The sequence below is a fragment of the Eleutherodactylus coqui genome, chromosome 8 (genome assembly GCF_035609145.1).
Source record: "Eleutherodactylus coqui strain aEleCoq1 chromosome 8, aEleCoq1.hap1, whole genome shotgun sequence".
Lineage (NCBI taxonomy): Eukaryota > Metazoa > Chordata > Amphibia > Anura > Eleutherodactylidae > Eleutherodactylus > Eleutherodactylus coqui.
Window position 1 is genome coordinate 116,288,882 of NC_089844.1, and position 13,999 is coordinate 116,302,880.

The window sequence follows — 13,999 nt, forward strand, 5'->3', positions numbered from 1 at the left end:
TACTGTCAGAGCTGATACTGGCATGGATATCACACAACTGAAAGAAGTAGTGCAAAACCCAAAAACATGGAAGGAAGGAGCCTTTAGGATTACAGAGGGCTGTGAATGCTAAATGGCTAACAACAACAACACAGAGTGATTGTTGTCTATGTTCATGACTGCTGAAGGACACCGACACAGGTAGAACCAGCTGTGTTATTAATCGGTCATCTCACAACCCCAGTAAGGTGGAGCTCAGTGTCCTCTCCAGGGGACTTTCATTCTGTCCTACCAAAACGCTTGACAAAACAGAACTCTGCAGTGACATGGAGGAATATTGCAGGAGACTAAGACTAAAAGAGTTCTTCCATGGCAAAGAGGACATAGGACCTCCAAGCACTCAAACACAGGAGAAACCCGGAGCCAGGAAGAATTCTGATTGGACATCCCCTACTGGCCGCAATCCCACTTTGAATAAATATATAGACTCCTCTAGGCATGTGGTGCAATCTACTATACTGGACAAACAGAATAGAGAAGCATTCAATATCAATATGCAGGAAAGAAGGCCCATCTATGCACTCAAAAACAACAAGGAGATCACTATTAAGCCTGCGGATAAGGGTGGCGCTATAGTGCTCATGAATACATTGGACTACAAGAAAGAAGCAGAGAAACAACTGATGGACACCAGATACTACACCAAACTGGATCAAGACCCAACCCAAAAATATGTGAGGGAATTGAGAAGGGTCATCAGAAGCCTGTCTGTGGGCTCCACAAGACTCTTGGACTTGATACCGAAGAATCCCAGGGTTGGAACATTCCACATGCTTCCTAACTACATAAAGCTGGCAACCTAGGGAGGCCAATTATCTCAGATGTGGGAACCCTCACTGAAAAAATCTCAGGATGGAAGGAAAGTGTCCTCAAACCACTGGTGAGGAACACAACCAGCTACTTGCAGGACACCACGGACCTACTGAACAAACTGTCAACCATAGGTCCCCTCCCAGATGGCACAATCCTGGCCACCATGGATGTGGAGTCTTTATACTCCAACATCCCACACGAAGATGGACTGACCGCCTGACAGCCACACCTAGAGGCCAATGGGGTCGCCTCTGAATCCATGTTACAACTCACAAGGTTCATCCTCACACACAACTATTTCTCCCTTGGTAAAAAGATATTTCTGCAACTCACCAGAACCGCCATGGGCAGTAAAATGGCACCGCAATATGCCAACTTTTTCATGACAAAACTGGAGAGTGACTTTCTGGCCTCCTGCCCCAGCAAACCACTGGCCTACTTGATGACATCATAATCATTTGGACTAACACTGAACAAAAACGAATAAAACTTCATGAGAGACTCAATGCATTTCACCTCACCATAAACCTGACATTAAAGGGGTTGTCCCGCGACAGCAAGTGGGGTTAAACACTTCTGTATGGCCATATTAATGCACTTTGTAATATACATTGTGCATTAAATATTGGCCATACAGAAGTTATTTACTTACCTACAGGGGGTCCCCTCCCTGTGCTGGCATCCCCGTTTCCATGGCGCCGACCAAACTTCTCCTCTGGTCGCGCTTGCGCACTGAAGATTCCTCTTCTGGATGGTCCGGGCTCACGAGCTGCGTACTGGCTCCTCCCTCTTCTCCGCGTCATCGCGTAGATCCGCCCCCGTCACGTGGTGCCGATCAGCCAATGAGGTGGCTGTAATCGGCAGTGGAGCTCAGACTGGAGAAGAACATCCACGGTGCACCATGGGAGAAAACCCGCGGTGCACCATGGGAGAAGACCAGCGATGCACCTTGGGAAATGACAGCAGCCATCTTGGAAGAAGAATTTTATAACTTCATAAAACTGCTTCATGGTGAGTAGAAACGCTCTATACAAACGATTTACATGGGTAGTTTGTGATGTTTGCTGAACATGGGAGACTGAGCTGTGAAAAAATTTTCATTTGGGCCGCGGGACAACCCCTTTAAGATACTTGTATACAGAAATCAACTTTTTGGACACCACCATAAAAATTTCAAACAACTCAATACAGACATCCCTATATATACCGAAAACCGATTGATCGTCCCACATACCTAAGATGGGACAGCTACCATCCTTAGCACATCAAAAAGTCCATTGTCTACAGCTAGGCCATCAGATACAACCGGATCTGCTCCAACCCAACAGACAGAGAGGAACATTTACACAATCTCAAAAAGACATTTTTTAAATCAGGGCTATCAGCCCACCTCAGTTGATGACCAAATCACCAGAGCCACCAGAATGCCCAAAAATCAGCTACTCCAATACAAGGAGAAAGAAAAATGTTCTGTGTGTGAACATTTATTTAGATCAAGAGGAATGTGTCCCCCTTCCCTCTGTATCTGTATGTTAGAATTGTGTGCCATCCAAACTAGTTTCATTCATTAGCCTGACGAAGGGGGCGAGATATCCCCGAATGCTAGCAGTAACATCATGTAGTTTTGTTAGCCATTAAAAGGTATCATATCTACAAGATTACTTGGTTTCTCTCACTGAGAACAATCATACTTTACTGGCTAACACCGTACCAAACCTTCTTTCATATGACTGCTGTTACCATGCGGCGGCTGCGGGGCCGCGGGTGGCCGGTCGGCATGGTGCGCGCACTCGTGGGTCCGGGTGGGGACGTGCGCGCGAGCCTGTGAGTGCAGCTCTATGCACGAGCCAATGGTTATGGGATTCTGCTGGGAGGTAGTCGCCTCCCCCTCTCCGCCCCTGGGCGGAGGCTTCTGTTTATAAGGCTGGCAGTGAGGTCCATTCACTGACAGTTATTGGTTTCTGTCAGTGTGTTTGCATCCTGCCTCTGTCATTCTCCTGTTTTCAGCTTGTTTGCTATATCTGCCAGGTTAGCCCATCTGTCTCGGTCTGCTTGTATTTTCTGTTGCTTTGTTCATCTGCCATTCCTGTCGGTATTGTACCCTGTACCATCTTGGTACGCCAGCGTCCCTCCTCGGTCCCTAGCAAGAGTAGGGACCGCCGCCCAGTTGCCCGCCTGGGGTTAGCCAGGAGTGGAGGCAAGTAGGCAGGGACAAGGGTTGCGGGTAAGTTCTATGGCAACCCGGGCTGGCGTATCATCGGGTAGGATACCGTAACAACTGCTGAAGGGAACACTCCCTACAAAGTTTACTGCTAGTTCTTGAAAGGCAAATGCCTGTCTACACCAGATGATAATTAACCCTTTCAATTCCCAAGGATCACTGATGCTCCTGTGTCCATGTTACATTCTGCGCTTGTTTTATTCCAACTTTCCAAAAAAATCATGTTTTTTATTTTTCTGTTTATAGTGCTGTCTGAGAGTTTGTTTTTTGTGCAGCAACCTATAGTTTTTATTGGTACCATTGTAGGGTTCATATGACTTTTTTATAACTTTTAAATAAAATTTTCTTGAGTTCAAAAAAGCAAAATTCTGGCATTGCTTATTTTTTTTCTGACAGTGTTCATCGTATGGCATTAATGTGATATTTTAATAAATGGGACCACTATGGATGCAGCAATAGCTTTTTTCTGCATTTTATTAAAGGTTATAAAAATAACTAAAATAAAGCCTTTTTTTATTTTCTTTAGTCCCAACAGGGGAATAGAATATGCAATCATTTGATCGCTTATACAGTATAGTGCAATACTAAGGTATTGCATTATACTGTATTACGGGCTGACTATGAAGGACATGCCACAGGAACGTTTTATTATGGCATCCACAGACTAACGTGAATGTCAATGGGACTTTCTAATGTTAAAAACACAATGCAAGTTGGTGCTTTGCGATTTTTGTGCGATACGTTTTTAACATTAGAAATTCCCATTGACATTCGCGTTAAAAAAAACCCACAGCGTTAATGCAGCATTAAAAAACACAAGTGTGTGGGAGCCCTTAGGCAAACAATCATGGCAGCCCTGTGGGGCTTCAGAAGGCCCCAGGCTGCCATGACACCTGGACGGCGCCCCCTGCAATCTCATCACAGTGTGGCCATTCTGAACATTTAAATGCAGCTGTCAGAATTGACAGTGAGATTTAAAGGCGTAACAGCTGTGATCTGAGTTATCAGGCATGTGTCGCTATTAATGATAGCCCTGTATAGAGTGGCCGAGTCTCCTGAGCCCACAATATACACAGCATATGCTGTGCACATCTGTATATGTCCTAAGTGGACGGGATATGTGCAGTTAGGACGTATATAGCTACATGTGTGTCAGGAAGGAGTTAATCAGCCACTGATGGTCACAACTATCACTTATATTTGCCCAATGGAGTGATTATTCAGTTGTCCCATGTAAAGCCACCCTAGCTGCCTGTGTTACTGCTGACGCTGAGTCCTTACTAGGCTGGAAGCTCTGTTCTGACACATTATGCTTTTCCTATCACTGCTCTCGTGGATGATGGATGTAGGCTGGGGGGAAAGAAAAGCGATGAGCAGGGAGTTTTTAATAACAATCAATTGCAAAAAAAATGTATTTTTGCAAAAATACACAGCTTTACAAAAAAATAAAGTCAGTGATGTGTCCTTAGCCTTTAAGCACTTACTGCATACTATTTATGCATTCATCACAATAATGAAACAGTATGCAGAAACCTCCTAAGGGACCTTTCACGCGGCATGGAATTGTCCGCAGGACGCAGCGCAGATTAGAATTATGTCAATTACAGTGGATTTTGTTGTGTTTTTAACTGCGGAATTTCTTGCGTATTTTTTTTTTATACACAGACCCTAATTGCAGAATTACATTCCCAGTATGCTGGAAATCTGCAGCAACAATTCTGCAAGACGTCCTTAAAGGGGTCTTTCAGTGAAATACTATTGATGACCTATCATCAGCATAGGTCATCAATAGTTGATTGGCCAGAATCCGCCGCTCAGGACCCCGACTGATCAGCGAGGCGGGTGCATGCTGTCAGCACCGCAATAACACATAGGTCAGAGCGAAAGCCTCTGCGCCGACCTCTGTATAGTGGCCGGCGCTTGTAACTGCAGGCACAGCTCTCATTAAAAATCAATGGGAGCCATGCCTGCAGTTACAAGCACTGGCCCCTATAAGGAGGTCGTCGTGAAGGTTGTTGCGGAGGCTTCCGCTCCGACCTCTGTGTATTTGGAGCGGAAGTCTCCGCGTCGACCTCCCATGTAGTGGCCGCGATAACACTTTCATTTTTAGACGCAGGTCCCTGCATTCGACAGCGGGTTTTAGCACACACTATCATTGTGATGGGTGATGAGGTGCGCTAAATGCGGCAAAATAGCGCAGACAGCGCTCAAAAATCGTGGAGCTTTCTAGAAAGCACCGCGATCAAGCGCATGTCTGTGAGTCCCTTTTGAAATCAATGGAAGCGCTATACCGTGATGACTGTTGCGTTCAAAATGCTGTGGTAATCGCAGTAAAAAACGCATGTGTGAGAGAGCCCTTAACCCTTTCCAATCCAATTTTGGATTCAGAGTTTCCTAAAACGCTTTCTCCTTTTGCTGTTATACAATGGTGCCATCTTCTGGCTAAAGCCAGTAAGCCAGTGTGTGTGCACCAGAGAGGCTCCGACAGCAGAGTGGCTGGCAATAGATGGTAAGAATACCCTGTCGAACATCTTCTGACATTGGAGCTGTACAAGTTTCCATCAGAATGTAGGAAGACGTCAGACAGTGGATTGGAAAAGGTTAATCCTTACAGAATGTTGAACCAAAAAGTAAATGAAATGTGCTTACATTACCGAGTATGATTATATGCAATTCCCTAGTGTATAATTTAAATTGCTCTAAACTGCAAGGTATTGGTGACATATACAGAGCCCTATCTCAAATAACCCCCATGCGACAGACAATTCTACAAAAGGAAAAAACTTTCTGTTTTTGCCCTTTTGTTCAGTTATCAGCAGCTTGTTTGGATCCTGTGATTATCGTTACATTATCACACCCAAAGGAAGTGCCAGAATGAACTACCGCTATGAGTCACAAGTTTCCAAAAGCAAGATCTTTTATTAAAAATGTAAAAAAAAAAAAAAAAAGATCAAAGTCGATGAAGGATCTCTGACCGCAGCGAGTCAGCGGCCGCAAGCCTGGCTGTCAGGACAATCTGCTTGTTGTACTCACACATATTATCGATGTGCCTTTAGATTTAAAGCCAGGAGGCAAGGACGGCTGTTCCAGCTCGTATTCTGAACAAAAGAGAAAAACATGAACGTTTAGGAAAGCCAACCAAGAAGAGAGCAAAACACAATACAGGGTAAGAACTGCTAAAATGCTCCCCAGTTTGACACATTGATTGCTATACGACGAGTGCAGCACAAAACATGAAGTATAGACATCTAAGAGGCAATGCTACATTGTAGTATGCACCACTGAGGGCGAATGAAGAGTCAGGACTCTTCCAGATGTATGGGCTAACCATTGCACTCTTATGATGGATCCAGATGACATAAGTCTTAGCGATGCACATGAATGAACTGCTGCCATTGTTTAGAGCAGACTGTTAACACTTGCATCTAGATGGTCACTGACATTTTTGAGGAGCCTGGAGCCAAGGGGACACTCCTGCACCAGGCAGTAAGAAGCAATGCCAGGTATGTGTTCCATATAGAGATCAATGGTCTCCTTCATCAAGAGCCTTTCAGAAGAGTCCATCCTTATAGGGGTGGTCCAATTATGAGCTACTGATGGCCGATCCTCTGGGTAGTCCGTGAATAGGAGATAGGTTAGGGCCCACTGCTCAGGACTGGCACTGATTAGCTGTTTGCCAGGCTGCTATACTCTAGCATGGAGCGGATGGCCTGGTTTAGTATTGCAGGCTAAGTTCCCATTGATATGAATGAGAACTTGGATTGAAATACCAAGCTGGGCCACTGCAGTGGGAACAGAGCTGTCTGCATCTAACAGAAACCAGCTTTGTGCCTAAGTGCTATGGCCTGGCAAACAGCTGATCGGCGGGAGTTCTGAGCATCAGACCCCTGGAGATTTGCTACTGATGGACTATCCTGAAGAGAGGCCATCAATAGCTCATAACTGGAGAACCCCTTTAAGCCCTTAAGGACCAGATACTTTTTAGGGATTTTACCCATGTGGTTGTTTTACTTCCCAATTTTTTTTCCTTTAGCTACCAAAACTATTTTTGCAGTGTTTTTTCCCATGATATATAGGGATATTTTCTTACTATCTTTTTCACTGACTTTTTCTCGTTTTTTGGGGGGTAAAACACAAAAAATATATATTTTTACCATTTATAGTTTTTTTTTTACTAAATTTACGCTAAAATAAAGTATGGGAACGGGTTCCTCATTTTATTTCGGACATTTTGATATATAATATGTATGGTTTCGGATTATAGGGCGCATACGGCGACGGTTTTGGTTGGCGTCGGTTTTGGCTTACTTTCTTTTTTATGTATATGTTTTTATTTTATTCTGTAATCTTTTTTTACTTCTTTATGTAATTATTTTTTTTACCATGTATGTCCCCCATGACGTCTTATAAGGCCTTTGGGGGACATTCACATGTTTTTTGTTTTTTTTTTATTTTGACACTTTTCCACAGTTGCTGGGGCATCCATAGGAGCTGCATTAATAGGAGCCCCAGTTACAGGGAAAACGTCCCCCTGTAGGGACAATAGTCACAGGCAGAGTTCATCAGGGTCTGCTAGGACCCTGCAGCTCTGCTGTGTCAGGGAATCCCGGGGCGATTTCAAATTTATGCCCAAGTTTCCAAGGTGCAACTCACATCAGACAGCAGTTGGACATCCCGATCGTGTGCTGTCCAACGCCCTGAACACCGCATTGACATGTGCTATTCTTTTCCGCGAATCAAACAAAAAAAATCATGGCACCATTTTTTTTGCGCAAATGAATTGGTGCTATTTTTGTCCGATTTTATGGTCCGAAATTCAGACATAAACATGACCCATGTGCAGGTAGCCATAGGATAATAACTTTTTGGTGATCGTGCCATCTGCTGAGATGTCTCGGAGCCGTTATCGAGCACGTCGCTTGTACTGTAGAGCAGCCACAGGCTATTTCGGTCTGAGCGTGGACAGCGCTGGTTTGGGGCCAGAGAAAAGAGATGAGTAAATAAACAGTTTTTCTTCCAGCACAAACGCAGTGTTTGTTCCCAGTTCTGCAGCTGTGCCGTCTGAGGAGGCGACATCCTGCAGCTGCGACCGCGCTGGATCCAGCCCTGCGATATGATGGACCCCGGCATATACAGGACGGGGTTATTACACCTGCACACAGATACACGGGGGCAGAAATACTTGGATAGTCATAAGAGGTTCAGAGTCTAAAACACATAGTCTACAGGACACGGGGTGAATGTCTGATTGATGGTGGTTCAACTGCTGGGACCCCCCAATACTGAGAACCAAGCAGTGGTCCCACTAGACTGTTCTGAAAGGAAAGATTTAAAACAACATGATGTTTTTAACTCTTTCAATTCCAGAGTGCGCAGTTTAGGGCCTTTTTACACAGAGAGAATTATCATTCAAATAATCGTTGAAACATGCGAAAGTGAATGATAATCATTCAGTATAAACAAGGCAAACGACTGAACACTAAACGATGATCGTTGGCTTACCGTTCGTCTTTATTTTAGGCTATCCACACATGGACAAGCACGATATCGGCCTGAGAAACCCGGCCTGGTATCTTGTTCGCCAATGTTGCCTCTCATCACTTATGTTAAGTAGCAATCGCCCAGCGCAACTTTTAGGAGTGCTAGAGGCTTGGCAAGTGTTTGCCATTGTTTTCAATGGGAAACCTCGCCTTGCACTCGCATGCCATTGGAAACAATGAATGATGCGTTCCGAGGAGCGCAAAAGATTAGGACATGCAGCGATTTTTTTCCCCGCACCGCATGTGACTCCATTCAAAAGAATGGGGTTTATATTCGTGCAAGATTTGTACGTCTCACAATGCACAAATCTCACGCGAGTTTCTCGGCCGTATGAAACCAGCCTTATTACCAAGAGTGGTCCTGAGTGTCCCCGATTGAATGGAGTGGCGTTCAACATGCAAGCTGCCACTTCAATCATTTCAACAGGACTGCTGGAGATCCCCAAGCACTTGTACTCCAGCAGTCAGCAAAAGTGTGGGTCCTACCGCAGAGCCCGTTGACTTTAATCATTGCACTGCCAGAGTATGCTATATGACACGGGCCAAACTGAAGGCCTGCAGCCGAAGATGGCCCCCCATGTCATTTTATGGGGCACACAACGATGTCTGGACCTAGCAAGACCAGCTCTCTGCTTTACTCTGAGGGTGCAGCCAGCGCTTGGCAGAAGGGGCAATACCATCACAGAGAATGGGTGCCATCTTGGATTTTGGGCTCCGGCGTGCACCTCCACACAGCTGTGTTCTAAAAGTCCCACTGACTTTAATGGGCAATTTCAGTCTGTAGACTAACATAGGACATGCTGCGATTTTTTTTCACATGTGTAACATATACATCATAACACCCCAATGCAAAACAATGGTGTTTAAGATGTCTGTATAACGCAAATAAAAAATATGTGCGTAATATGGAGCGCAAATACGCCTGTGTGAATGAGCCCTTATAAACGGCCCTTTCAAGACAACCATAATGCTGATGTGCCTTCGATGAGTTTGACACTCCAGCTTTATGATGTGTGTTGGGCTGAGCAGCTGCATACAAGTCTGAGATTATCATGTATGATGTCAGGCATCAGCTGGAGCGCTGCAAGGCACGCCATCCCTCGGCGCCGGAGTGATAAGTCCCATTTCACTGTCTGGTGGTTTGGAGGATGCCCACAGAACACTACCGACAGGAGCGCATCATGTCTACTGTGAAGCTTGGTAGAGAAGAGATAACGGTATGGGGCTAGCTTTCAAGTTTGCCCTAGGATCCTTAAAGTCAGGCCCCTTATTGATCCCTCTCTATGAGGAGCATAGTCCAGTGACATTTATGCATATTTCAGTCTATCACTAATAATCCATTTACCCTTTTGAAAGCTCACAACAGGCTGCAGAGTGGAGTCCAGTGCAGCTCATTAGTATTCATTTATTTACTGCTCCCCCCTCCCTCCTGCGGCTGATTGACAGGGTAGGGGAGCAGTAAATAAATATTAATGAGCCACATCCCACTCTTCAGCACAGTGTGAACTTTTGTGAGTAAGATGTCCAAAACAGCTCAGTACAAGTGACATACCGCTGAAATCAGCATTTCTGTCCCTATATCATGCTGCCCACAGATGGGGACCCGTAAGGGATCTAACCGCTTCCCTTTAACTCCAGTAAAGGCCAATGTTAATACTACATCCTACAAAGGCAATTATCGCTTCCAACTTTCCGGCAACAGCTATGGGAAGGCCCATTCCTGTTCCAATGTGACTGCGCCCTATGCACAAACCCTCCGTCCATAAAGATGTGGTCTGAAGAGTCTGGTGGCAAGGAACTGGGGAGTCTTGATCTCAAATGCCTTGAGCACCTTCGGAATGAATTGGAATGCCAACTACGAGCCTGACCTTCTCATCCAACATCAGTGCTTACCCTCATAAATGGTCTTTTGGATGAATGGGCATGAATTCCTACAAACACATCCAAAATGTTATGGAAAGCCTTCACAGTAGAATGGCGGCTGTTAAAGCTTCAAAAGGGAGTCCATTGTTTGAGCATGGGCCGTCCAAGAAACACGTCTAGGTGTGATGGTCAGATGTCCATATACCTTTGGCCATATAGTGTGCACCTTCAGTTATACAGCTATCGCTGCTCGAAATGTAAGGGTTTATCTACACTACCGCATTATGAATCCATGGTGAAGAATACAGAAGCTCATGGGGAACCTACAGCTCCATAGTACTAAGCCAACACGCAGACTCTATGCACACAGCTATGGACATTAGGTCTCAAAGGGGTATTCTGGGATTTTTTACAATTTTTCTATTGATGACCAACCTCAATGGGAGCTTAAAGCATGGCCGTAGCTAAAGGCTCATGGGCCCGGGTGCAAACGTTTATTGTGGAGCCCCCCAACTTCTCTTAACCCCTTGCAGTACCAACCTAGGCCACTGTAGTTTGGTCAGCACTTTCTGCTTCCTGTGTTGACTGCAGCGACAAAGGCCTTGGGAATCAACTGATCAGAGCACAAATCTACTTGATGGCCAGACCTGGGGAAACAAAGATGGCCGCAGCACTTCTCTGACTACCTGATTAACACTGCGTATTAGTGTGCATCATTAGTCTAGACACTACACGCTGATCTGACTGGCCAGCACGGCTCATGAAGGCAACACTGGTCAATCAAAGCAGGTACAGTGTCTTATAGTAATGGTGCATTCTAAAGCACAGTGTACAAAGGTAGTCGGAGAAGCTGCTGCGGCCATCTTTGTCTCTCCAGGCCTGGAAGGTCGCTTTAAGTGCAGATTTCTGCAATATATTTGCACATTAGTTGCGGCCAATCTGCACGTCGATTAAGCTCATTCAGTGAGGCGATAAAATCGCACAATGCGAGAGTGAGTAGAAACAAAGACTTATGAAACCAATGATTTTCAATGGTTTCCTTCAGATTTGCGATGTTTTCACTCATGTGATGTTGATAGAAAATAAAATTGCGACATGTCCGATCTTTCTGCAATGTGCGATTTTTTTTAATCTCCCATGTTTCCTATGGAGCCTCCTTTTTACAGCATCGCAAAGCACGAACTTGCATTTTTCGTGCGTTGCGATGTGTTTTTAACATTAGAAGGTCCTATTGACTTTTGCGCTAAAAAAACGCAACAAAATCACGCAATGTTTTCGTGAGAAAAAGCATTGCTAAGGCTTAAAATTCACGGGGAAAAAGACACGATTTTGCCACCTAACAGGCGCTGTCCGCTCTGCTGCACTTCCCCTCCAACAGTTCTGCAGTACTTGTTTGTAGTCTTCAGCCTGCACTTCCTAGTCAGGGGTTCAAAAATCCCGCCTCCAGGAAGTGCTGGCTCTGATTGGTTCTCGAGCGCTGCAGCTCAGCCAATCACTAATTCAATACGATGGCTGTGATTGGTTCATTGAGCGCTGCAGTAATTGGCTGAATCATGGCACTTGAGAACCAATCAGAACCAGCGCTTCCTGGAGGTGGGGTTTTTGACCCCCCTGACCAGGAAGCGCTAGTGGAAGACTGCAAACAAGTGTCACAGAAGTGCAGCGTAGCGGACAGCGCCTGTTGGGTAACGTATTGTTTGTGTTTTTAATGCAGCCAGGACTTATTTTCAGGGTCTAAGTGAAGGTGGAAAAAAACCCCATGATTTCTGCTGCATTCACGCATATACACTGGGTATTTACACGGACAGCATATATCATGCATATACACTGGGTATTATTGCATTTGGGTATTTACATGGACAGCATATATCATGCATATACACTGGGTATTATTGCATTTGGGTATTTACATGGACAGCATATATCATGCATATACACTGGGTATTTACACGGACAGCATATATCATGCATATACACTGGGTATTATTGTATCTGGGTATTTACACGGACAGCATATATCATGCATATACACTCTGTATTTACATGGACAGCATATATCCTGCATATACACTGGGTATTATTGTATCTGGGTATTTACACGGACAGCATATATCATGCATATACACTGGGTATTTACACGGACAGCATATATCCTGCATATACACTGGGTATTATTGTATCTGGGTATTTACACGGACAGCATATATCATGCATATACACTGGGTATTTACACGGACAGCATATATCATGCATATACACTGGGTATTTACACGGACAGCATATATCATGCATATACACTGGGTATTTACACGGACAGCATATATCATGCATATACACTGGGTATTTACACGGACAGCATATATAATGCATATACACTGGGTATTACTGTATCTGGGTATTTACACGGACAGCATATATCATGCATATACACTGGGTATTATTGCATTTGGGTATTTACATGGACAGCATATATCATGCATATACACTGGGTATTTACACGGACAACATATATCATGCATATGCACTGGGTATTATTGTACCTGGGTATTTACACGGACAGCATATATCATGCATATACACTGGGTATTATTGTATCTGGGTATTTACACGGACAGCATATATCATGCATATACACTGGGTATTTACACGGACAACATATATCATGCATATACACTGGGTATTATTGTACCTGGGTATTTACACGGACAGCATATATCATGCATATACACTGGGTATTATTGTATCTGGGTATTTACACGGACAGCATATATCATGCATATACACTGGGTATTATTGTATCTGGGTATTTACATGGACAGCATATATCATGCATATACACTGGGTATTTACACGGACAGCATATATCATGCATATACACTGTGTATTTACACAATCCCATGGGCAATCTCAGTCCATAATACCGAACAAAATCGGACAAGCTGCAATTTTATTTTCACGCGCGATTAAGCGGTCTGTATTCCGCACGTAATATGATTTGCGGATTCCTGCGTGTGAACGAGCCCCTACAAACGTCCTCTGAAGGCCGCCGTAATGCTGTTGTGGCGCTCGATGACAATCATTTTGACACCCCTGCTATATAATACTGGAAGATCACGGTTTGGGGTTATTGTACAACTTCTGAACTGTCGCTTCACGTCTTTTGAAATAGAATAAAACCGGTCCGCCATTATCCGTGTGCGGGGCGCGATCTCCTCCTGACGCCTACCTGGAATCATGTCACCAGTTGGGATAGTGCGGTCCTTGCGGACACCAGAGGGTTATTTAACGGGGAGTTCCACCTGAATTAGTCTGACACCTCCTTACAGAGACCCCCGATGTAAGACATGCCACCCAGTATACAGTGCATGCTGGAAGATGAAGCTACTGACCACTGAAAGCCCCCAGTGACTGCTAGCAGACCCCTCCTTACACCAGGCTGTACCTGCACAGATCTGCTGCCATACACTCCGAGCTGCAGCCATAGTCCCGGCAGGGGTTGCCATAGTAACGAGTACACAGCATT

General features: G+C 44.7%; 1 protein-coding gene across 2 annotated transcripts in view; it reads right to left on the bottom strand.

Moving 5' to 3' along the window:
* IQCK (IQ motif containing K) overlaps positions 1-13,972 on the bottom strand; it is an 87,690-nt gene extending 73,718 nt beyond the window's left edge. For both annotated transcript variants that reach the window (XM_066576256.1, XM_066576255.1), the window contains exons 1-2: positions 13,919-13,972; positions 6,107-6,171 (exon numbers count right to left, since the gene is read on the bottom strand). In XM_066576256.1, coding sequence (XP_066432353.1) covers positions 6,107-6,171; positions 13,919-13,958 — 105 coding nt within the window. In that variant the 5' untranslated portion in view covers positions 13,959-13,972. The remainder of the gene's footprint in view (positions 1-6,106; positions 6,172-13,918) is intronic.
* Positions 13,973-13,999: the final 27 nt, after the last annotated feature.